The sequence below is a fragment of the Seriola dumerili genome, unplaced genomic scaffold (assembly GCF_002260705.1).
Source record: "Seriola dumerili isolate Sdu_G_001 unplaced genomic scaffold, Sdu_1.0 BDQW01000236.1, whole genome shotgun sequence".
NCBI lineage: Eukaryota > Metazoa > Chordata > Actinopteri > Carangiformes > Carangidae > Seriola > Seriola dumerili.
In genome coordinates this window covers 890,378-916,253 of record NW_019174491.1, presented here as the reverse complement: position 1 = coordinate 916,253, position 25,876 = coordinate 890,378, and the positions used below count along the sequence as shown (strand labels likewise).

The 25,876-nt window shown below is 41.9% G+C and overlaps 1 protein-coding gene across 1 annotated transcript in view; it reads right to left on the bottom strand.

Annotated features, from left to right (window-relative positions):
- Nucleotides 1-25,346, bottom strand: part of phf21b (PHD finger protein 21B) — a 40,579-nt gene extending 15,233 nt beyond the window's left edge. Inside the window, exons 1-7 of the mRNA XM_022755839.1 lie at nucleotides 25,242-25,346; nucleotides 21,985-22,094; nucleotides 19,527-19,606; nucleotides 14,606-14,780; nucleotides 8,303-8,359; nucleotides 6,168-6,180; nucleotides 4,445-4,705 (exon numbers count right to left, since the gene is read on the bottom strand). Of these exons, the coding sequence (XP_022611560.1) occupies nucleotides 4,445-4,705; nucleotides 6,168-6,180; nucleotides 8,303-8,359; nucleotides 14,606-14,780; nucleotides 19,527-19,606; nucleotides 21,985-22,094; nucleotides 25,242-25,346 (801 nt within the window). The remainder of the gene's footprint in view (nucleotides 1-4,444; nucleotides 4,706-6,167; nucleotides 6,181-8,302; nucleotides 8,360-14,605; nucleotides 14,781-19,526; nucleotides 19,607-21,984; nucleotides 22,095-25,241) is intronic.
- Nucleotides 25,347-25,876: the final 530 nt, after the last annotated feature.

Here is a 25,876-nt window from a genome sequence, read left to right as displayed (position 1 = left end):
AAGCTGATTGATTGTTCTTCAGACTCGGAGCTTCAGCACGTTCGCTCTGAAATAAAATCACAGACTCTATATTAAAGTCTGAGCTGTGAATCAGAGGGAGTTCACACCAGACTGTGGGAGACTGGAAGTTTAAGGCTTGAACAGTAAAGCAGAGTGTGAGCTCCGGCTCCTCTTCCTCTCTCAGTTGTAACCGGCAGATAAAATAATCAGTAACGTGGGCGTGGTTCATTTCTCCACACCACACTGTTCTGGACTGAATGTTTTCATCCACCGTTCGGTTCCTCCCCTCGTCATTCACGGCTCTGAGTGGGAGAGCGGCTACTTGAAGATGCCATCTACCTTCCTCCGGCTTTGACGAGACTCGGAGGAGGGCGGCGTGGAGATGACCTTGGCTGCTGTTTAAAGAGGATAAAGATTTGTCTTTGCAAGGCGGCGAGATGGAGAGCCATGAAAGAAAGCCGGCTCAGCGTTAAAGCAGCAGATTTCAAACAGATTCTGCCTCCTTGTAGCTTCTCTTTGTTCCTCCGCCTTCAAGCTAACAGGCGCTAAACACACCGAGCTCCGATCACAACAAACACCTCTGATCTGAGTCCGCCTCAAAATAAAGACACGTTCTACCTGAAAACTCAGTGTTTCCATGGATTCATTGAGCAGAAGACAAAGAGGTTTTCACTCATGTTAATCAGTGACAAATTTGTTTTTGAAGCCCAACTTTCTACCTCAGTGTTTTCACATTCTCCACTAAATTCTCATCATTGAATTTATGCAGGTGGCAGCTCGGAGCCTGAAGACAGCTGGAGCTCTACTGAAATCATTTATTTGATTCATAACAAGGAGAATTATTTTTAGGGGGAAAATAAAGAGAACAGGAGAAAAGAATATATTTTTCAACCACACAGCTCCAGGAAAAATTAAACCAAAGGAAAGAAACTCATGAACTTCATCATGCTATAAATTTGAATCAAAATTAAATGAAAACTGATCATTAATTACATTTGTGGAAAGTGTAGTAAGGAACCATCCACGTCATTGTCAGGTGATTACGTGACAGAAAACCAGATTTCTGATGTAAAAACAGGATTAAACCAAATTACACTGACTTTTTAACATTTCTCAGGGTGAATTCTGTCGACAAACAGGAGTGAAACTTCCACGTCTTTGATGGATGGTAAAAAAAAAAAAAAAAAAAAAAAGTTTTGGGAAACTCTCTCTATAATATATATTATTATTATATATATATAATATAAATATAAATATAAATAACATGTAGGATCAGCGTTTGGAGCCCGGTCTCCTCTGGTCTCTGGTGTTCATAGTTTTTCCCTCCCTGATTCTTACCGTCATGTTTCCCTCCTCTCCAACATCAAACCTGCGTGTAATCTAAACGTGTGAAACCGGTTCACAGCGCTGACCCTGTGTGCGTGTGTGTGTGTGTGTGTGTGTGTGTGTGTGTGTGTGTGTGTGTGTGTGTGTGTGTGTAGCAGCACTCAGAGTTCAGTGAAGTGCTGAAACAATGCAGCTATAATGTGTGCACTCATGCAGAGCAGCAATCCCATTACACCTCATTATTGATCTCCAAATTAGCAGCCAGGTGGTCTGAGGAACCCACCAACCCCCCCACCCCCACCCGCCTCCTCAGCTCGGTCCACACGGCGACCGGGGCGGCCTCTGATTGGCAGAGCCTTTACGACTGTCGATTGATGGAGGTAAGAAAAGCGCGGAGGCCTGTGAGGGGTTTTTCTTTTTATTGCCTGGTGTTCAGAGACGGGCAGCTGCGAGAGGAGCGCTCACTCCGACTCAACAATGCAGCCATAAAGAGCCTGGAGACAAGCCTGCCCCCTGACCTGCTCACCTCCACCAGCCTACAGCCCGACGGGGGGGAAGAGAGGGTGAGGAGAGACAGAGTCATTCCAGATGACGACTGAGGACGGGGGAGGAGGGGGGAGGAGGGGTTTCTCCAAAGTGACACTTTGATGAAATGCAGCGGCTTTATCGCAGCGCTGGTGTCAGAGCCTCAAACCTGTTCTGCATCCCAACCAGAGGACGCCTCACAAAGACAGTGTGACATCACTAGGAGTCAGCCAATCACAGAGCTCGGAGCAGTTACATCACGATGTGGCTCTCGACAAAACTTCAGAACCTCATCAACTATTTAAACAAATCAAATCACAGTATTCTCTCTGATTTTCTTATTAATAAGACATAGTGTAGAATCATGTGTGACATATACTGAACATATATAAAACATTATATACTTAATTATTATAACAACAACAAATATTGTAACAAACTTTTTTGATTTTCTGATGAATCTACTTTTGTTTGATTCTTAAAATCTTTGTGATTGTATCAGTTACAGCTGCATGATGGGTAAAATGACCAGAGATCATTGAGTCATTACAACCTCCACAAAAAGGTGATTTCAAATTAAAAGTAGTCACAGTCTCAGTGGAAATGTCATGTAATTTGACGATGCTGCAGATGTTTTATTTTTCTTCCTCGACTGTTTCACATGTCGATCTAATAAATATAAATGTGACATGTTTTAGTTGTTTTGAAGTCTTAACTTTTATTTTGAAGGAAACAACAGAGCTGCTCACTTGTTGACTGTTGAAGGAATTTAAGTTTCCAGGATGAAATCTGAGAAGAGATTTAACTCTGTTTTTTATCTGATGACTGAATCATCAGAGTGAATTACATCAGGATCAGAGCTGGTGTCTGGCCCTTTAAATGATCTTCTCATGTACAGTACACTGTGCTTATTATTCATTATTGTACCAGTGTTTCCTCTGTCTACGATTTGCAGCGGCGACAATGTCACTGCAGAGGGCTTTTAATTTGAAAGGACAGATAAAGCGACAGCCGGCCGAGTTGAGACAAAGAGACGAAGAGAAAAAGAGTTTGATTTAATTTTGTTTTTTCCAGCAACAAACCACTGAATTATTGTAAATGATTGTTTTCATGTAGAAATATGATGAATATGAGTTTATGATAAAAATTTCTACATAATCAGAATTTGAGTTCATCCTTATCTGAAGTGTAAACTCCCTCTGGTTTCTAGGATCAATACCTGCACACTGTGACTAATGAGATCAGCCTCATCATTCATGTTCACAATATGAATCCATGAAGAAGAAGTTCACAGGTTTCCTGCTCCTTCCTGTCGCCGCGTCGTCTCTGTGCTGTTTTAAAGCTTCATGAAAACAGACGAGCTCCGTCTTCATGAGTCGCGCTGACGGACAGAGGAATCATAAAGCAGGAGCCCGAGGGCCCCGAGGATCGGCCCTCCTCTCTCTATGGGGCCGTGCAATTACAGTAATAGTGTGGAGGCTGCCAGTGTTGAGCGTGAAGCTCTGATCCCGGCTGTGTGCTGATGGAGGTGATGGTGCTGAATACAGAGTGCGGAGGAGACGAGACGCTGTGGCCTGAATCCTAACAGACGCTCAGAAGAGGAGGGTGGAGAGAACACGCCGTCACTGAAACATGAACCCTCAGGAAGAATCTCTTCTGCTGCTCGTTTCAAAACCTCACTGTGTTTAACACGTCGGGAAATATCCGTCTGAAACACCAGGAAATAAAAACTAAACACAATCAAACCTTCCTCCAATTACACAACAGCAGATTACACTTCATGGATTCACAGGACGGCGTTTCCTCTGAACGCCGGCTTCACGCGTCTCTACGCCACGACCGAGACTCCAGGAAATAAACGTAGTGTTTTGTTGTTTTGGAGGAAACAGCTCAGTATGTAGATTACTGCCTCTTTCATGTGTGTGTGTGTGTGTGTGTGTGTGTGAACACTGTAACACAAACAGAAGGTGGAGCTGCTCTTTACATGAAGAAGAGAGAGGCTAAAGCAGCTGGACTGATCCGCATCATCACACCTTCATTTTACGTTTTAAAAACTTCAGAAGTTGAAACTAAGAAAATATTGACAAATGTCCGAGTCAGTAAAACTACAGAGGAGCTGCCGATTCTGAACTAATGTCGTCATGACAACGTCAACGACACCACAGGAGAAATGTACTAATTTAAAAACACATAAGCAGCAGTGACACTTCCTGTATCAGAGTCGTTTATGGTCATGATGCAGATTTTACTTTATAGTTAGATTTGATTTATTGTTTTATTTCTTATTTCCATCTTTGTGATTGGACTGTTACACGTATTGATCTGCATATCTGTAATGGTTGTTGATGTAAACACATTTTTTTACTTGGTGAAAATTGATTTAAAGAATAAACTCATAAAGAAGATTAAAAAAAGAAAAGTCTAAATCTGATTTTAAGTCCAGAAACAGTGGATACTACATTTCCCATAATGCACTGTGTCTTTCAACATCCCTTTAAAAGTTGTGTATATTTCATGTAAACATAGCTATAGAGATGAAGGAGGGAGTGAGCTGGCCCCGCCCCCTGCGCAGGTGTTCCAGGTGTGCTGTTACCTGAGAGTGAGGCAGCTCCCCAGCTCTCCTGCTGCTGAACGGGTGGACTCCGGCTGCCGCCACCCTGCCGGCGGTCTGGAGGTTGATGGGGGACGTCTGCAGTGGCTCCGAGCTTGCCGCCTTCTGCCCGTTAATGTGTGCAGTCACCATGGAAACGGGAGCCTTGGCCGGCACCACGGAGATGGCGATGCCCTGGCTGGGAGGCTTGATGAGAGACAGAGGCTTAGTCGTCCCTACGGGACAAGTCCTGACCGCCAGCTTCTGTTAGAGACACACAGAGAGACAGACAGGTGTACTGTTAGAGACAGACAGGTGTACTGTTAGAGAGAGACAGGTGTACTGTTAGAGAGAGACAGGTGTCAGAGAGACACACAGAGAGACAGACAGGTGTACTGTTAGAGAGACAGACAGGTGTCAGAGAGACAGACAGGTGTACTGTTAGAGAGACAGACAGGTGTACTGTTAGAGAGAGACAGGTGTACTGTTAGAGAGACAGACAGGTGTCAGAGAGACAGACAGGTGTACTGTTAGAGAGACAGACAGGTGTGTTGCCTCAGTGTAACTTCAGGTGCACTTGTACACAGGTCACACACCACAGCTGTTTTCACAGACAATAAAACAGCGAAACTACATTTCCCATCAGCCCTAGAGCTGCTGACAGAACCAACACCTGTGACTGTAAATCAGTCTGTGACGAATAAAGTTTAATTTGAATGAAATGTGACAGCTGCATGTGATGTACTGTACACAGAGCCAACTGTACTACTACTGGTACTACTGGTACTACAACTGATACTACAACTGGTACTACTGATACTACTATTGGTACTACTGGTACTACTGATACTACTGATACTGCTACTGGTACTAATACATCCACTACTACTACAAGTACTTTCTAACACTGTCACTGCTGCTGTTCATGTTTAATTAGTGAAGTTCAATGTTTATAGAATATTAATGATTTTAAATATTTCACCTCGGACAGAAACAACATGAGTGATGACATCACAACAGGTTTACCTGCTGACTGCTCACCTGTGACACAGCTACAGTCTAACACTGAGTCCTCCCCACAGTCTGGCCTCACCATCACACACACACACACACACACACACACACACACACACACACTGAGACCCCTCCCCCACCCGTCCTCCTCCTCCTCAGCCTGGAAAAGAAAAATACATCTAGAGATAAGTACATCTCTCTTTCCCCTCCGCTTCACCCTCCAACACTGAAGAGAAGAGGCTCTCTAAATATTTTATATTCCATCCCGCTGCCCTTTCTCCTGCTGCCGCTGCCTTTTCTGCGCTTTCTATGGACTACAGTGGGTCTGTGGGTGAGGGGGGGAGGGGGGGAGGGATTTCTTTTTCTCTGGCAGCAGTTTTGTGCATCCGCTGACAAAAAAGAAAAAAAGAAAACTAACATGGCTTACAGTTTGAAAGCATTTTCAGACCTGAGTGTCCTTGCTGCTCGCCGCAGTAATTACCCTGTAAATACATCAGCAGAGAGGCAGCGCTTTGATAAACAACATCAAATGGCGAGGAAAGAGAGGAGCACGTATGTGTCTGAAGAAAACACGCCTCGTTCTGCAGCTTCGTTCGTTTTCACCGTTTCACAGAAAAACTTTCCAAATCACCACAAAACACATTCACTTCAAATGAGCTGAAATTCTCTGTTATTCATCCTGAGTGGAAAAGCCCCCACCCCCCAAAAAAACCTCTCCATTAGCACTGTCTATTATCTAGCCAGAGGGGGAGAGGGGGTGAGGGAGGGAGGGGGAGGGGGAGTGGAGAAAACAGGGGGTTCACAGATTCATTTAGCTGCCTCACATGCTGCATCACTAATCAGCTGGTCCTCCTTAAAACACAAGCTGGAGACTTAAGGTGGAACAGAAGTGTTTTTTAAAAGGGGGCTGAGAGAAGGAGGGGGAGGGGGAGGAGGAGGAGGAGGAGGAGGAGGAGGAGTTTCCTCAGGAGCTACAGTTTCTCCTTTTGTGTCCAGATCTGCTGTAATCAGCTTTTATCACTCTCTCCATCCTCTCCTCAGAATAAAGACGCGCCACTAAAATAGAGACGATGACTTCCTGTTTATGACGAAAACAACAACAACAACCTCCGAGTCACAGACTGAATCACAGCTGATTAAACTGACGGTGGTGAATCTTTACATAAAATATATCTGAACCTAAAGTTTAATACAGTCTTTATTGTTTTTGTTGTTTCCTATTGATCGTTTCCTGTTAAATCATCAATCAATCATAACTGATAATAAAGTTTAACGTGTTTCACCAGGATCCAGCTGTTGATTGTTTTATTAATGAACTTATTAACTGTTTTGTTTGTGAAATGTCAGAAAGCAGAGTGGAATGTGACGTCTTCAGTTTGTGCTTTATTGTTTATTATAAACAGGAAGTGAGTGAACGTCCTGATCTTCCTTCTGATTGGACGATTAAACTCTGAGGAGACAAACTGTTTCAATTGTAATATTTTGTTGTGACTGTAGTTTCCCCTCTGCAGCGTCACATTACAACTGTTGTTACTATGACAACTACTGCTGTAACAACCATTATGACCACGGCTAATACAAGTACAACTTCTACTACTGCTAAAACCTCTAGTACTTCAGCTTCTACCAGTACCCTTTAATAATAGTACTAATACTGCTTCAACTCAAAAACTCAAAAATAAACTTTCATCCATGAAATGTTTTTGCTTATAAAAATTCCTATAATGACTGTGAAATACGTTTTCAGATGTTTTGTTATTTAATATATTAGTTTTTGAATTACAAGAATAAAAGACTTTTAAAAAATCAACAAACATTTACATTTAGAACTTAAAAATTATTTTTAGATCATTTTCATGGAGCTAATTTGGAGACGTTTGGTTCATGAGGCTGAAACTAATCTTTCAGGTATTCTTCCGATTAATTAATAACTTGTTGAGATAATCACCAGTTACTGAAACATAAGAAGACGTCTTCAAACGTCTTATTTTATCAAGATATATTCAGTTCACCATAATAAAAGAATAAAAATATACATATTCCTATTTGAGAAGCTGGAAACTAAATCTGTTTGGCTTTTCCACTTGACTGATTATCAAAATATTTATTTTAGTCTCAGAATCCGTCAAGTTCTAATGAGTATAAAATCTCTATTTCATGATATTGAAGTTATTAATTAGTTCATTTTGTCTCCTCTTCAATATGAACCTGTCAAACCTTTATAAATGTTAGATTTTACGAACACTGACAAAAACAAGTCGAATATATGAATTAAAATAAAGTAAAATCTTTGGCTCAGACTTTGATGTGACTGTCTGAACCTGTCGGAGCGTCAGAGACAAAAGAAGAAGAGACAGTAGAATGATTCACAGTGGAGTCCTCCACAGTGAACAGAGTTAAACCCCCAGTCTCCACAAAGCCCCCGCTGCATTTATTCACATGTTATTTATTAATTCCCCCTCAACAATGAGCGTGGTGGGGCCCCATTGTTTCAGGGGATCAATGTAATCCACAGGCAGCGCGAGCAGCCGCCTGCATCGGGACCCGGGGGCCACCGCTCGCCATTCAGCATGTGTCGGAGCCGGGGCACCTCTGATTGTCTCAAAGGTCACTCATTTAAAGCCTCTCCAGGCTGGAGAGCAGAGCCCCGTCCCTCCCGGAGAGAGGCGACGAGAAAGTGAATGAAGAGGGAAAATATCAGCAGGTATCAGAGCGCCATGTTCAAGATGCTCTCAGAGCTTTTTCAAGACACCTTGAGTTAGATTAAAGAGGATTTACTTCCAGAGAAATACAGAAGGCCACAGGCCGACGAAAACACGAGGCGTCAAGAGTCATCAGAGCGCCGACACCTCATTAAGATATCTACACAGCTCTTTCCTTCGGTAATGCTGTATTTTACTGCTTCTGTATTTTCCAGATTATTTCCTGGAAACTTTCTTCATAATTTCCTAAAACTGAGCTTCAACTAAGCAGGAAACTTCCAGGAAAGATCAACACAGTTTGATCTTAATTATAAGGGAAGTGGAGAAAGTTTGTTTTCACAGTTATTAAGTTCCTGCTGGTTAAATGTACTTTCTAAAGCTCCTCCAGTGTAAAGGTCTGTGTCCATGTGTAGTGTGATTATAGATCAGCTCTAGCTTCTATATTAATACTGTGAAAGTATCAAAGCCTCAGTCCACAGAGAAATGCACACAGCCTGTATTCAGAAACTGAGCCTTAAAACCAGCCGTCAGGACTTCTGGAACTTTGTGATGTCACAACAAAGCAGTCACCAAGCCCCGCCCACCTGGACCCACCATCCAAACCTTGCAGGATTTGGTTTCTCTGAGTGATTTTACCTGAAATCTGCTTTATTTTTATTGGATCACTCAGAAAACAGTGAGCCAATCAGAAGAGAGGCTCAGAGCCTCCTCTCTTCTGATTGGCTCACCGACCTGTTGTTACTAGAGCTGCAGAGAGAAGCCTGAGAGAGGAGATGTAAAACTACACTGAGATGGTTTTTATATCTTCTGATGGATCAACACTTCAAATAAAACACAGAAGAAGAAGAAAATATGGAGCTCTGAATGATGTAATCAGGAAAGTGAAAATAGTTCATAAACAAACTTCTTCAAGCAATATATTATTGATCTGCTTGATTATCAATAAATATTAATTTAACTGATGTTTAAGCTGCCTGTGGGTTAAATTCTGACTTGATTGTTTTAGACTGATGATAAATCAACAGATAAAACTCTCTCAGCTGTTACACCAACAAACACTGTCGGGAACATTTCATGTCTGAAACTGGTTTGGTTTTGAACTAGTTTCTACATCATTCACTGGTTTTGTCGTAAAAGCTCAAACCTAACGAGAAGCTACTTCAAAACTGTAGAAACACTATTAATTAGGATCGAAGGTCGTTGTGTCTTAGAAATCTCCTCATAGTTTTCAGCTAAATACCGAATCATTTTTAAGAAATTATGAGGAAACTTTCCACTTTGCTCAATAATTTCAGCTCTAATATTGTCGATATTTTTTCTTTTGTCGACTTCGCTGTTGTTGGTTGGATTAGGGACCAGTATAGATATAAAAACAGTTTTTGTTATGCAGCAGATGGAATATTTTTCATCCAGATGGACAGAGGAGTCTGTGGGGATCCTGCAGATTCCTCTAAACCAGGATTAAGTGTTGTTAAATGACCTTCCGGGTTCTCTTGAACCTGGAGGGCTTTTATCCTTGAGAGAAAGGTACGCCGCGCTCTGTGAGGTGAATATAATGATAGTCCTGCATCTCTGCCTGTAACGGACACACTCAAATCAAACTGATATCCATCTGAAACATCCAACCAACAGGGGGGATTTAAGCACAGTGTCAGAGAATGGTAATGCATACAGAAGCTGCGTCTGGCCGTCTCAAATCCTAGAAGAAGTCAGAGAACCGCACCAATGAAAAACTCAATCTAAGTATTTATGCCGCGTTTTCTTGACTTTATTATGTGATTCATTTGATAGAGGCAGGAGACAGAGGTGGATCTGAACCTCGCTCGTGTTCGTGGTACTTATTCTACCAGGTGAGCCAAACTGTGTCGTCCTCGTCACCCTCTGGATCGCAGAAGTGCCTCTGAGGAAGGAGTCGATTGCACATTTGGCTCCATTACAGCCCCTCAGGTGTGGCTCTTCAGACACGACGAGGACTCACTAATGTAGGCCGGGTGTAAAAGAAAACACCACGAGACCGAGAGAGTGTTTCTGACTCTTCAACACGTTTGTCGAGTCTAACAACCAGAAGAGAAATCGTTTGAAAGCCGCCTGACGAGTTAAAGACTCAACATTTTATTTATCGTTCAGCACCGATGCGTCAGTCTGCTGGGAAACAGATGGTTCAATGCAACTGAAATATTCCAACACTGGAACTACTATTGTCTATTATTCTGCAGCATATACATCTTTAAAGAATAGCTTTCCTCCTTTTATCAAATCTGAACTTCTTCGTATTCTCGTCACTGATTGATGAACCTGTGGAGTTCCTGGAGGATTTGTTCTGCAGCCTGTTTTATTCTTCTTCTGGGACGTAGTATTCATCAGTTTGGCTGTGTCTCTTATCAGTGATGTTCTGTCCAGCTGGATGTATTAGTGAAATAATAATGTCTTAAAGTGATTAGAGCCTGGATGACTCATAATCTCCTGCAGTTAAATAAAAACAAAACTGGAGTCCTGGGGCCGGTGATATTTAGATACGTCTGTTTTCATCTGTTGCACAACACTTTAGTTCTTGACTATCTTAAGTCAGACTGTGGTACAATGAATTCTGGGTAAATTAAGACTTTTTTCAATATAAAAAGAAAATGGCGGACCGAGGAACTGTATCCAACCCCTGAGCTCTGTTTACCCAGCAGAAATTCTTTGTCTTTAGGAAGAATTCAAAGCTACCAGGAAGTTTTATTTTGGAAATTCAGCGAAGAGTGAAACAATAAAAAACAAAATGGCTGCCATCTCTAAAAACTCTTTCTCTCCTCGTTGCTCACATCATCACAATGTTAGCAAAGCACAAATTATGAGCCATGTTTTCCACTTTTTCTGTTGTTGGGTGACACTGGTCAACGCAGGTGTCCTTGATTGTTACCATGGTAACATTGGTCTTAGACCTGAGGTAGCCCGGAGATAAGGCGTCTATGAGCAACATGAAGACTGGACCTACTGTACAGACCAGTCTGAGACATCCCTGTCAAAGTTTTTAAGACAGTTTCCAGCAGCACTTTTCTTCCTCGGCTTCTAACTCAACATCATCTGCTGTGACTCCCGGTAAAACTTTCAGAATAAAAGATGTCCTGTGGTCATAAAAACTTGGAGTTAGACTTGAACCACGAGTCCCGGGCTTCAAACTCTGTTCGGAGGAAGCTGAAGATGACGGTGCTGAAAACACAATCTGCAACTTGAATCTGTTCACTTTTAAATTCTGGGTCAGTTTCGGGTGAATTCACTGTTTTGTCCTCGACCGTAAGGACGACAGGTTTTTAATTCGCTGCCGCTCTGATTCGCACCTCAGGGGCGGGCTCGTCTCTGGCCGAGGCTCATGGGTATTCTGCTAATTAGACAACGTTGTTTAAAGAAAAAGTTGAAGTGGGAATTCAACTCTCCTGGAACCAGCGGATACTTTTACCACCTGAAGACAAGCTCATGTACCGTGATTCTGCTGAGGACTGAGGAGTAAGAAACTGAATGAAGCTTCACTTCCTGGTCAGATCCAGTTTACTCTGCTGTAACTTGCAGCTGCCAAATCTGAGAGAGAGCGACTTCGAGTCCTGCTGCCATCAATCACACACTTCTGAGCTCTGGAAACTTTCCAGAGCTGAGAAAACATCTCTGGATGTTTCTGAATTTAAAGACTGATACGAGCTCATCTTCTCTTTGTTCTTCCTCAGTAGTCCCCTCGCTCCTCTCCACACTGATCACCGCCGCCGTTTGCTGGCTGAGGGACTCTGTTAATTGAAAGTTTGGGAGTGTTCCCATTAAAAAGTGCTGGAGATGGAGAAAGTCAGCTGGAACCGGAGGGCCGGTCATCTCTGCTGAAGGGCCCGGAGCTGGCAGAGCCCAGTCACAGCTGCACCGAGCCGAGCGGCAGCTGATGGGACGGGGGGAAGTGGGTTCATGTGACGTGGCCGGTTTCCAGAGTACACACACACACTGGATGATCCTCATTACTATAAAATGTCTCCTCGTTTCCTTCACTTGTGTCCTTTACCATACAACTAAGATGAGAGGCAATGAAACTATGTGAGCAGCCAGGAGAGTTTGTTAAGTCATTATTAATTATCCAGGTGATGACGAGGATGTTTCCTAAGTGGGAACAGTGTGAATCCCTGACGCTCAGATATTTAATTAAAGAGACAACAGACTCTGACTGTAGGTGACAGACGTCGTCTGATGCTTCCTTCATTAGTCTGACCTCCAGTTAACACAGATCCAACCACTGGATTGTAAATTCCATGGATCACTGTTGATGTTTAGAAACTGACTGAAACCACGTTTAGTTTAAAACTGAGTTTTCAGGATCTGAGACAAAGCTGGAACCCTTTCACCTGAAACACTTCAGCTCCTTTCAGTACTTTAGCTAACACTTCAACCTTTCAGAGCTAAAATATCATTGTCCACTTCAATCTGTGTCAGAGCTTCTGCTTCAACTGCCACTTTAACTTCTTTCGATGCCTTCATTTCATTTCCTACTTCATTTCTCAACTTGGACGGACATTTCACTTCACTTTAGTCGCTTCAACTTTACAGATACAGTAATTTCAACGACAGATGCTCAATAAATCTCTTCCATATTTCAACTTTTCAACACATTTTTCCTTTGGATAATTAAGATATAATCAGATTTTTTTTAGTTTCCACATATAACATTTTATCCACATATCACTGTTGCTGTTTTTAAACAGTTTACTCTGTCACTTCAACTCCTCTCATTACTGAAACTTTAAGCTGGGGTTAGGGTTAGCGCTGGTCTTGTACCAAACAAACATGTTTCCTTTACGTCTGGAGAATATGATCTGTAGCTCTGTAGCACCACAACACTTATGGTGCTAACAATGCTAATGCTAACAATGAACAACAATGTGACACATTTTATTTTTATTTAAAAAAAACTGCAGCTCCTGTGATTTGGATATTGCTCTCGGCCACATTGTGATTTTGATTATGTTTTGATTAATTGTGCAGCTCTAACTTTAAGTGCATCTTAACCCAAAGAGTCAATTTCATTCCCCACTTCATTTGATTTCAGTGCTTCACTTTCAGTCACAACTTTAAGAATCTGGAGGATGCAGGAAGATGAAACAGTCTGTGGGTCGATCTTTAAACCGACTGAATATAAGAAAATCAAAGGGATAACTAAGGTGCGTTCAGGGAACAGCGCTTCACTCTAACAGCTGTAATCAGGACCTTTTTCTTTGTTAATTGTACAGATGTTTATAACCTCTCAGTCAGTCAATGTTAAACAGACATGAGAGTATCTGTGAACTCGCCGTCTTCCTCCACTCCACTGGCAGAATTTAATTGAGAACGCCGCCATTGCTCGACGGCCGCGGTTAAGGTCATTCCGTCGGCTGTTTACTGCGGCTGCGGCGAGCGGACAGGATTATCCATGCTCATTATGTACTCTGTTTTGATAGTGTGCCTTTGAGATAACGAGGCTGCTGAAAACGCATTAGGAGCTGTTCAGATTTCCATCAGTGCAGCTGCCAGACGTTTTCTTTGTTTACACTCCATTTACCAGCGAGGCCCTTCACCCCTGAAAGGTGCTGAGGAGACGGACAGCTGCAGTCTGTCCTTCCTCCACCACAGAAGAAGAAAAACTCAAACCCTTCACTCCACTAATAAAACAATAGAAATCCTCCTCCTCCTCATTAAAAGGTCCTGCACTCGCAGCTTTAGGTCAATAAAAGTGAAAAATAATCAGCTGTGGCGTCGACTCCAGGAGACAAAAGGTCCATTTAGTAGCAGACCGGAGCTTTTGATCATCTCCCAGGATCTTCACCGTCCTGCTCTTGTGGAATTATGGATGTTAGACTTTAAGGACGTTTTGTTTTGTCCATGGAAATTTCAACATTTACGATTCAGTGGCAAATGGTGAACTCCATCTGCCGAGGAAGACTGTGCAATACAACTGAAAGCTCCAGAACAGCCACTAAATGGAGCTACTGCATGTGATGAGAATAATTTCTTCAACAACTGTTTCTGACGTCAAGAATAAACTTTGACAGGTTTAGACTTTTCTCTAAAATTCAAATCTTGACATCTTCCCAAAACTACAGCAACGAAAAGCCAAAAACCTCCTCACACCTTCCTCATTGCACTGAATGTATTTTCTAACTTTACTGTCTAAGGTGAGATTAGGAAGTCGGTGCAGAGATAAATGTTCCTGCTGTTTGTATCCTTTTCACATCGTCTCATATTAAATGTAAAATCTGAACCTGCCACATGAACTAAAGAACCAGAGCCAGTGAAATGGACTTGGGAACAGTTTATCTGAGTACGTGGACTGTTCTCGTCCCAGAAACCAGCCTCTGTTGTTGTTGATTGATTTCCTGCAGAGGCGGAACACCCCCCCCCCCTGGCAGCAGGACAGCTTATCAGCAGGGGCACACAGGACAGAGTCTGGCCCCGGGCCCACAGTTTGGCAAAGGGGGCATCAGGGAGACCGAGGCCCCCGCTGCTTCCACATGTGGAGGTGGAGGTTGAGCCAGAGAACACAGCGTTTGTTCGAACAGCGATGGGCGGGGCCAGTGGCTGCGACCCAGCGGGGGTCACCGGTCCAGAGAGCAGGGACGCCGAGCGACTGTCGCACGCTTAAATACGACAAAACCTGCAGGTTCGTCCAGGTCCAGGAGTCCACTGTGAGTCGAGTCAGAGCTCAGGAAGAAGCTCCTGACGTGACAACATCGCTGTGACTTAAAATCGAATCGGTCAGTAAAGTCCTGTTTTTGATCAGAATCATTTTATGTGTTGAACTGATGAATATTCATGTTCCAGTCTGACAGGAAAAGCTGAGATATTTCAGTCTGGATCAAAGTGTTTGACAGAAAGACGTCACCACCTCCTCCGACACTGATACTGTAGCTTAAACCTGCTGCTGTGTAATTAATGTCATTTCATTTTACCAACTGAAGCTGCTTTGTTTTCACTGGTTTCTGTCACATTTATGCAGAAAACATAAGTTAAGCCTCACTCCACATGTCCAAAAACCCGCTGAGCCCCACTAACATCGGGCTTTGGTAAGGGAACAATCAGCATTCACACCTGGGTCACATGATTCTGCAGTAGTCACAGGTATTCAACGGCTCTGTGAACACACCTGTCACCTCACCAGTATGGTGCTGTTAAACCAGAAATGCCGCGGCTACACTGCGCCTGAGGATGAAAGAGCGAAGCTGCAGCCTCCAAATAAGTTTAAAAGACAAACAATCACAGATCGAAGTGTCTCACACGGACACTTCTGTGTGCTCTGTAAGTACATGTGATGACACCGCTCTCCTTGCAGTGGCTTTTATCACCGGGTTTAACCACCTTTAAAAAACCTGCTAATAACTGCAGATTTTGGTGGGAAAAGGTTATAAATGTGCTTTTAGATCTTCTCAGCATCATCAGTATCAAGCGCAAGAATCAATACGTGGATCCAGACAGTTATTCTGAGTAATAAAGATTTATTTTATCTGTTTAGTTCTACAACAGACTGCAGTTTGGAGGCAGTTTGCTTTTAAAAGAATATATATATTGTGCAGACATCTTTTAGAAATGACGGAGTGAAGGAGAAGCAGTAACTGTGGATGCTCCAGATGGTTCAACAGTGTTCCCGTCTCCATATTAAACAGTGCCGGTTGTCAGTGTCGCTGCTCCTTTGCTCCCGTCTACCAGCAGATAACAATCACATTAAAATGTTCATTACGCAGCCAAACAACAACTGTGATCCTTCACTGCTACATGCAGGCAGCACAACTCCTCATTTCCTCACACAGGAGAAAAAAAAAGAAGCAAGAAACAACAGTTTGATCATGTGGTCAGTCTCCGCCCGTCACACCGACAGCGGACAATAAATCAATTTAAATGCAAATCAAACATGCCCTGGGCCTCATTTTCCTCATGTTCACTGGAATGTGACACAACATCAGCCACTATGTCGAACCGACAGAAGGAAATGTGCACGACCCGGACTCAAGCGATCAATCAATGTATTGATTAGTGGATCAATGATGACTGTGATAAGTAATTAAGCATTTTCCAGATGTTTAACTACAAACAGTTGATGTTTAAAGATTCTAAAAGTAAAAAGCACTTAGGTTATTTTCTCAAAACGCTTTCTCTCTTTCATAACAACCTTTCTTCTTTCCAGATTTAAACCTGATCACTTCTGCTTTGCCGTTATTTTGATTTTGTTTTTAAAATACTGTCAATGAAACTCACATTTGAAGCTTGAAGCGTAGAACGTAGAAGTGACTGGACAAAATTAAAACCACCACAGTGTTTTGAGAATCTACAATACGCAACTGAAAGACAAGGACAGACATTTATAGGTCGGATAATTAATAAATTAATCAAGAAAACGGCTAAATAGGATGAAAGAGAACAAACAAAGACTTCCAGTGCCTGTCGGGTTATCTTACTTTTGAAAAAAGTCTGAATTATTTTCTAAAAAACAAAAATGGTGCGTATTATCACGTCCTGATGAACAAGTCAACAGTAGTTTCATGGCACAAAAAGATAAAAAGCAGGAGCTGTGTTGACTTGGTAAATAGACCCAAAGAAAGAAACTTTAATTACAGACACAGAATTAGTGACAATGCCTCTTCAGTCGATCAATAGCGCCGACCCTAATCACTTTGTTTTTCTGTCGGCCTGCTGCCTTCAGGTTCTTTGATTTCTTTCTGTTTTTTGAGGAGAGAATAACACAGGAAATCACAGCGAGCAGCTTCAAACTGCAGTTTGTTTATCATCTCAATTAATTTTTCAGCAAAGTGCCCAGAAGATGTTTCACCGACTGAATGCCAAAACAGAAACAAAACTGTTTCTGAGCCGAGCCCGCTGCGAGTTTCCAGCTATCATCATCACCATCGCTGAGATTTCAATCGCCAATCTATGCTAATTGGGTTTTCAGAAGTGACAGAGCCACTGCGCCACACAGATGAATGGAAGTTGATAAAGGATCTGGGTTGAAACACCACTCTTTCCTACATTTCCAGTCTATTAGAGTTCACGCCGCAGAGTGATGGCGGTTGGTTGAAGAGCTGGAGTGTAATGGAGGCTGTTGTGACACGCTGACACTGCCCGCTGTTCTCACCACAGCTCCTCTCAATAAAAAATAAATGATCAAATCTCATGCTCCCCATTGGCAGAGGGACCCTCCTCTGCTTTTATTACAAGTTAAATAGCATGTCAGCTCGGCTCGTGTCTGTCGCTGTGATGTGAGACTGAAGCCGTGTTTGTTCAGAGGCTAAAAGCAGCAGCCAGAGAGGGATTTCTGTCTTTATTCCACTTGTGCAGCATCACAGGCGCACGCAGAAATGTTGCTATAGAGACTTGTCACTCGATCACAGTTGCAGCTCGCAGCCCACACAGCGGGAGAGCTGGTATGTAAATGAAAACAACAACAAGAGGAAAATAAAACAAGTGCAGAAGCGGCTTGATGCGAGTCGCTCTGAATCCTCTCAGGGTTTGTTGAAGCCTCGCAGCGCAACCCTCATTTTAATAAAAAGCTCTCTTTGTGTCGTGGCGTCATTTTCCTGCCTGAGCACACTCTTTTCATTACAGAGGCTTCCTGTCACTTCCCATCAGCCTCGGGGAGAGGTGGGGATTCACCTCGCCATCGACAGAGAGGACGAGGCCCGGCAGGCGACACTGCTGACGCTTTTATACTGAAGGGACATTTACGTTTCCTGTCTGACAGATTGTTTGTTTTGGTTTTTTTGGGCCGACTTTGGAAAATCAGTTTTGAAATGGAAATACAAAAAGTTCAACAGAAAGAGTTTTCACACTCGGCTGAGGTGAAGGAATTGGCAAAAGCAAAGAGAAGAAGAAACAACAGCTGACAGAAGAATGAATGTTTACTTCCTCTACACAGCGTTCTGTTCAGACCCTGAACGCCACGGGAGCTTCTTCCTTCCTGTGGACATCCAGTTATTCAGTTGAGTCATTTTTACAACTTGAATCTACAGCTAGGACTCATGTTTATTCTCATCAGCTGTTTAACTACGGTTAATTTACCGTTTATCCACCAGTTTACTTTGTATATTACATTTTAATTACTGTTCTTCTACTTTGCATGTTTTAATTTTTGTCCACACTGATTTTACTTCGCACACTAATTTGTATTTTTTGCATATTTGCATTTGTACATTTTTCTTCAAACTTGCTATTTATTATCATTATTAGTAATCTGACTCTGTTTTTACTTATTTACTTTCTCCTTCTTAGCTGCGTGATGAGCAACTGTAACGAAGCACTTTCCCTGCAGGGATCAACTGAGTTTTTCTGAACAAATTTTAACAATTAACTTCCTGTATTTTACAGCTGGAATAATTGATTAATCATTCACAAATAAATAAATGTAAGTTTTTCTGTTCTTCTCTTTGTGAACTGAATATCTTTATGTTTTATCTATCGGGTCGGACAAACAACATCTGAAGCCGTCACCTCTTTTTATCGACTGAATGATTAATCAGTTAATCAAGAAAATAATAATCAGATTCATTGATAATGAAAATAATAATTAACTGCAGCTTTAATCTATTTAATCTAATTGATTCACCTTCACGCTTTAGGTCACTGATCACAGTTGCTATGATGTAATCCAAATTTGCTACTGCTCTATGGCAACCACAGCTAAGGCTCATGGGTACTGTAGTCTTTAAAGCTGTCCACCTTCAACTGTTGGTCCTGTTACATCATGCAGCAGTGTTTCTATGATGACCATAAAATAATCAATACTCTATTATTCAGTGGTATTTATTAGTGAGTCAAAATGTTTAATTATGATTTTAAAATTTAAAATGAGAGTATTAGTTTCTTATAATTTCACTTGTGTCATTCCTGTTTCTATTCTTTTTTACTTTTTCAGGGAGTAAAGGGCTTCCATACGTTTCAGAAGTTTATTAATGAGTGACTTAATTCACATCTACAACTCCGCATCCCACGGTACAGGCACATTCAGTCATGACTGTTTAGTTTAGTTGAAATCTGAGTGTCTTAACTCCCCTCCACTGAGAAACATGGCCGACCTCCCTCAGTTTTTCCCCTCAGCCGAACCAAATCACCGCGTGAAGCAGAAATGATCACGGAGAAGAATGTGACTCCAGCCCGTCGCTGTAATGAAGACGTTTATTTACCGAGCCGACGGACCCACACCTTCAGCCAGAGAGGAGAATATTGACCGGCGGCAGCAACAATCACAAAGTGCCGAAAGGTCAAACTCTATATTAAGTGAAGAGCCGGGGAGAAATTACAGCACGGCTGCTGCGTCCACTGATCATCTCCACTCTGCTCTCCTAATCGCAGATAATAGGAGAGTGAAGAATGGCAGAAAGAGCAGCAGGAGACGTTACTGGTGCTGATTAAATGGCCGCTTAGCGTCTGTTCGAGCAGGTTGGGCTGAAGCTCGGCCGCCTCCGTCACCTTGTTCACACTGAGAGTCAGAACGCAGAGAACACAGAGCTGCTAGACTAAAAAAATACCATTAAAGCTCCTCCAGTGTAAAGGTCTGTGTCCATGTGTAGTGTGATTATAGATCAGCTCTAGCTTCTATATTAATACTGTGAAAGTATCAAAGCCTCAGTCCACAGAGAAATGCACACAGCCTGTATTCAGAAACTGAGCCTTAAAACCAGCCGTCAGGACTTCTGGAACTTTGTGATGTCACAACAAAGCAGTCACCTGCTATCTGCTATATTTTTATTGGATCACTCAGGAAACAGTCAGCTACACTACACTGAGATGGTTTTTGGTTCTTAAAACCACAAATATATCTTCTTATGGATCAAAACTTAAATCTATCAATTAATTTTAAATTGTTAAGTCCATAAAATGCCATCAAATAGTGAAAAATCACCATTAAGGTCCCAAGTGAGGCCTTCAAATGTCTTTTTTTTTGTCCAATCAACTGTTGTAAACTCATACACTCAGTTTATGAGAATATAAGACATAGAAAAATTGTGAATTCTTGCATTAGATTCTTAAAAACTGTTGTTACTAGAGCTCCTGGAGAGGAGATGTAAAACTACATTGAGACAAAATAGTTTTCATGTTGACAAAGACAACTTGAGAATTTAGTGCTCCAGTATTTTGGAGATACATGTTTTTTTCACTGGACGGCCATGTTTGTTTGGCAGTAGTAAAACTGTAAAGCACAAAGTGAAACTGGGGCCATTGATCCATCACTACAGATTATACAGATTAATAATATAGTTAATCGAATATATATGATGCGTTCACAAACATTCATAGACATCTGTTGTGTTACACTGTAAACAAGGACGACTTAAGAATTGTTTATAAACGTGTGATGATTGAATCTGTTCAGTTTTCCGCTCACACCTACAAATGGAGGACGACGTCACCATGGAGACGTCCTCCTCGGTTTCCAGTAGAGCTGGAGACAAACCTGCAGACCAGCTGAAAACTGTAAAGTCTGCACTAAACACGTTCTGTCAGTCTGTGACAGTCGAAACCTCACGGCTGAGTAAATCCACCAGACAACACACTGAACCGCGGCCGCCGCTCCGGAGCTGCACGACCTCCAACAGACACTCCGAGACTGTCACGCCTTCTCCAACCCAAACAAACCTGGACAGAAGCAGCAGCTCGTCGTGTTGATGTGCAGAGACGTTTGTGCTGAAGAGGCCAAAAAAAAACAAAAAAAAAATGGAGGGGAAAAGAAACGGCCAGAGTTTGAGATGCTGGATGAGAACGACTGACAAGAGACTTCTTCATCACACACTATAGGATTTTATCTGCCCACACCAGCTGATCCAGAACAGACTCATCAGTCATCAGCCGTCAAACCCAAATCATTTATAATAGACTCAACGGCCGTAACGTGGGTCACAAGTGTTTCCTGTTTCCTCTAAATCACAAAACAACACGACGTTAAACATCTGGGTGAATGAACGATCTCTGACAGATTACTCCATCGCGTTACTCACGTCTCTGTTGAGTTAACGTGTTTTTATCCCTCTGTATCTTTAAATGTCTTGTTCTTCTGATAATTTGTCCCGTCAAATTATAATTCATTCCTTCAAATTAATAGCGCAGTGTTATCACTTTCACTTAAGTTTTTTTGTCGTCTTTACAGCCTCACCATGGACCTCAATTTGATTTTAATCTGAGATACCAGGACATGCTTATTATGATTACTTATCTATAATCAATAAAAAAGTTGTCTTATCTTTGACAGGCCTTAAACATGTTTTGCAGGTGAACTGTTTCAGTCTGGAAATGATACAGCAGCTTTAAGATTTAAGATTCAGTCATTTGAAGAGATGAATTATGAATGTGAGGCAGCGATCGAGTCGTTTCAGGGTCTGAGTTACTGAACTGAGGGAATAAAAGTTATTTAAGGGGCTGATTTGAAATTTGAGGGGACAAATGAGTCATTTAACGGAGTGATTTATCAGCTGGGCTCTGTTGTTGTCAGACCGCTGTGTGAGTATAACAGTGTGATTTTATTGAAGGTCATAAATGCTACAACAGCTATAAAAAAAATCACCATTTTATATTGGAGCAGTCGTCATGACAACAGAAAGATTAACTATGGGATTGAACATGAAAGTCCCATCAGAGAGTCAGAGGAGACAGGTCGGTTCCTGTGTTGCTGATGAGGACATCATGAATCAGTATTAGACCTTTATTTTGAAATGTATCCACTGATGGCGGGATATGTCACGGAGCGAAGGCCAAGCTAAAGTCATTCCTCCTCCTCGAGCGCCCGCTCACATTCCCCCTCTCCATCATAAATAGCCTCACATATGGCCACAGAAACAGACACGTTATTAATTCAGCCTCCACTTGGCAGAACGGCGAGGAGCTGAGAGCTCTACACCGGGACCAGAGGGGGTCTGAGGGAGTCCAACTGGCCTGTGGGAAGCTTCGGTGCCAGGGTCGGCGCCCCGCACTCGCTGCAGAGACAACAACCATTTAACATGTTGGATTAGGCCGGATTATGGACATCTGTTGAGCAAAATGAGATGATTGTGTTGGTTTATCTCTCCTGCTGCGACGGCAGAGGACGACCAAGAGGGAGGAGGAGCTAAACGTCAAAGTTTCTACTCCACCTCTCATACGGGAAGTATCCTGACTCCTGACTATGACAGGTCATCATTAAAAAATATAATGCACTGCCGCAGCAACCTACACACTTATACACACCCTGATTCACCCACAGCATTAAAATCCAACTTACAGACTCACAACTTAAACTAAACTTAAAGGTCATTTAACTGACAGTATGTGTATTTGCTTTACTGTGAATATTTAGACATTTATTCTGTTTTTTTTAAGCACCAGTGACACCCAATATTTACATGATACATCCATTTATCACATGATCACCAAGTAGAGCTGAAACAATTATTAGTATTATTTGGTGAGACAATTAACTGGCAACTATTTTGAAAATTCAATAATGATTGAAAACTAAAATACCAACATTTGCTTGTTCCAACTGCTGTGAACATTGTCTGTATAAAATAACAACCTGAATATTGTGTGGTTTTATTCTGTTGAGCAAACAAAGCTGTGACGTGCCTTATACAACTAATCGATTAATTATCGGCAGATTAATCGATAATGAAAATTACTATTAGATGCAGCTCTGTTACAAAAAATGAGCCTCTTTAGGGAAAATGGTTGCATTTGGTCCATTATTATGACTGTGATTAAAGCTGTAATATAATCTAACATTTAGTGAAGTGCTCCAGTAACAAGAGGAAAAAGATTATAATACATTAGATCTCACTCTACGCTGACGATACTTGACTTTAGTTTCAGATTAGTTCTTTACTAAATCCTTTAAATATGAAATAAATATTAAACATATTAAAATTTGTATTAAACAGTTTCACTGAGCTCCAAACTGTTACTTTAATTTTATAACTGTGTGTCCGGAAATGACAAAGAGACCTTTAAAGATGAATAAACAATCTGCTGCTCAGATTCTTTCTTGAATCAAACTAAATGGTTTTAGTTACTTGGATTGGTTTAGTTTCAGGGGTGTATGTTTTTTTATTTATTTACTTCTGTATTATCCATTTTAACTCAGATTCATTATTTTTGGTCACAGCTGAGTCCTATAGAAGGTTTGAATGGAAAAGACCAATATGCCATCACATTGTTTGAATGGATCATGAAGTATTACAATTACAATTAAAAGAATTTCAAAATAAATGTTCTTCCATGTTTCATGTTGTTTCGCTCCACGATACCTTTGCTCAGGCTGAGTCCTGAGAGTTTTTGTGGTACAACATTACATCACAAAACCAGTGGATAACTGAACCTGAGACACAGCTGCTGAGAAACACTATGACCAGGTGATTCGTCACTCACAGACGTCCACAGTGACCGTTACAGGCCGAACACTGATTCTCTGGCTCTTGTGCATTTTAACAGAGGTATTTCTGACTTGATTTGATGATCCTTCTCCAGCTCTGCTGCTCAGTGATCAATACTAACTGTTGTCATTTTGAATTATTGATCAGAGAAGTAAATCTGAGCCCGTCAATGCCTCTCACAAGACATTTATAGCCCCGTTCTGTTTGCATGTGTTACAGCCTTTATCAAATTTCATCATCTCCATTTGTCAAGAGGACGACAGAAAACGGGAGAAAATAAAAACCTGGTTATTAGAACTCGACTCCATTTTATTTCTATAGCACTGAATCACAACAGAAGGTACCTCAGTACACTTTTCATATATATAATCTTTATAACATAATTTACAGAGAGGGAGGGGCTGGGGAGGGAGAGAGACTGCAGATGCAATTAACTATTATTTTCAGTACTGCTTAGTCTCTAAGTTACTTTCTCTGAATTCTTCGGTTTATAAAACGTCAGAACATGTTTTTCTAAAGTGTTTGTTTTGTTTTACCCAAGAGTCAAAATCTTAAATTATTTTATTCAAAATCAAATAAAACAAAGAAAAACAGAAATCCTCTAAAACAAGCAGAATTATTATTATTTAAAAACTACTCTACTGTGATTTTAGTTTCTACTTCTTATTTATATATGCACATATTTAATTATGTTAAGCAGCATGTTGAATTAAATAATATGCAAAATAATGAAAATGACTGCTCACCAGTGCCGTCGTCTCACTGAGGTCTAATCCAGAGTTAAAGGTCTGGACTGGACTACAGGCCTCTTCAGGGTCTGACACTGAACGTCAGTGATGGAGGGAGGAGGGGGGACAGCTGGCTCTCACTGAGAGGGGAGGATGGGAGGAGGAACAGGGGTGAGGTTGGGGGGTGTTTGTTGCCTACACGAGAAGGGGGAAGCCTGAAGGGGGGGGGGAGCTGAAGGCCAGCAGATGGACCTCTGCAAACAATAGAGGCAGACAGATGCAGCCACAAAGAACAGCCACCACACACACACTTCAACGCACAAACACACAAACTGATGTTCAAATGTCCCGAAGCTGCAGTTCATCAGACCGACACTAGAGGCTCAGACACAAACTGTGACTGTGGGCAAGTGAATGTGAAAATCTCTCAACTACAAAGTCACTGATTTCAGCTGCTGAGACTCTTCAGCCTCGTCATGACTTGTGTCTCGGGTCTGTGACGTCTGGATGTGGGAAATAACGGTTTTGACGTTTTATTCTACAGATCATTTCCTGGAAACCTTCATTATTTCTTAGAAAGGAACGGATTTTTTCACTGTAAATTTCCAGGACACAGTTTGCTCTTAATTACAAGAGAAGTGGAGAAAGTGCTCGTTATATTTATGCTAATGAAAAAGAAAAAGTCTCCTGAAGACTCCTCCGTAAACTCAGGTCTAACTGCAGTGTGATAACTGAGCATCTGCTGCGTCTCTTCAGACATTTGAGAACTTCCTGCAGCCACCCAGGGGGATCTGAGGGGGACAAAGGCAGGGGTTTTTGTCCCTGCCCACCCCCCCTCCTTCATCTGAGGGAGGGAGGCGACACAGCCTGAGGCAGAGAGGAAACATCCCAACACACTCTCACTGCTGCTGTTGTGCAGGGCGGCCCACATGATGTGTGTGTGTGTGTGTGTGGGGGGTGAAACTGTGAAGCAGGATTCTTAAAGAACCTGCAGCTTCACTCGTGTCCACTGGACCAGGTCTGAGGGACGGTCCTGCATCCAGAACAGACTGTGAGTGACGGTGAACATGCGACGCAGCGACAGCTCCGTCATCCAGGAACAACACCAGACTCACACCGACTCCGCCGACAGCACAGACTCAGAGCTTCAGGGACTCAGGCCACACGCCTGTGACTGTTTACAGTCAGTAAACACACAAACAAATAATAAACAAACTGTCTGTCCCTCTATCCTCTTGGCTTTTATTTTGAAATAGTCACTTTTACGTCCGTGCAACCTGCTTAACTTCATTCTTCAATTCGACAACGACAAAAGAAAAAAAGAAATTATAAACACGTGTTTTTACATATTTTCATTTTTGGTTTAAAAAGAAAGAAAGAAACTGGCTGAAAACACACGGATCCAAAACCCAGACATCTTCACGTGTTATATATGATGTAGAGAAGCAGCCGATCATCACATCTGAAAAATGACTGAAACAACGACCTGATCATCCAAATATCTGCAGATGAACTTTTCTGATCAACCGATCAGCTGTGTCTGGGAGATGATGTAACAAATTATATTTGGACGATGATAAAAACTAAATATGAAAATCACGTTTTAATTTGGAGTTTTTATGG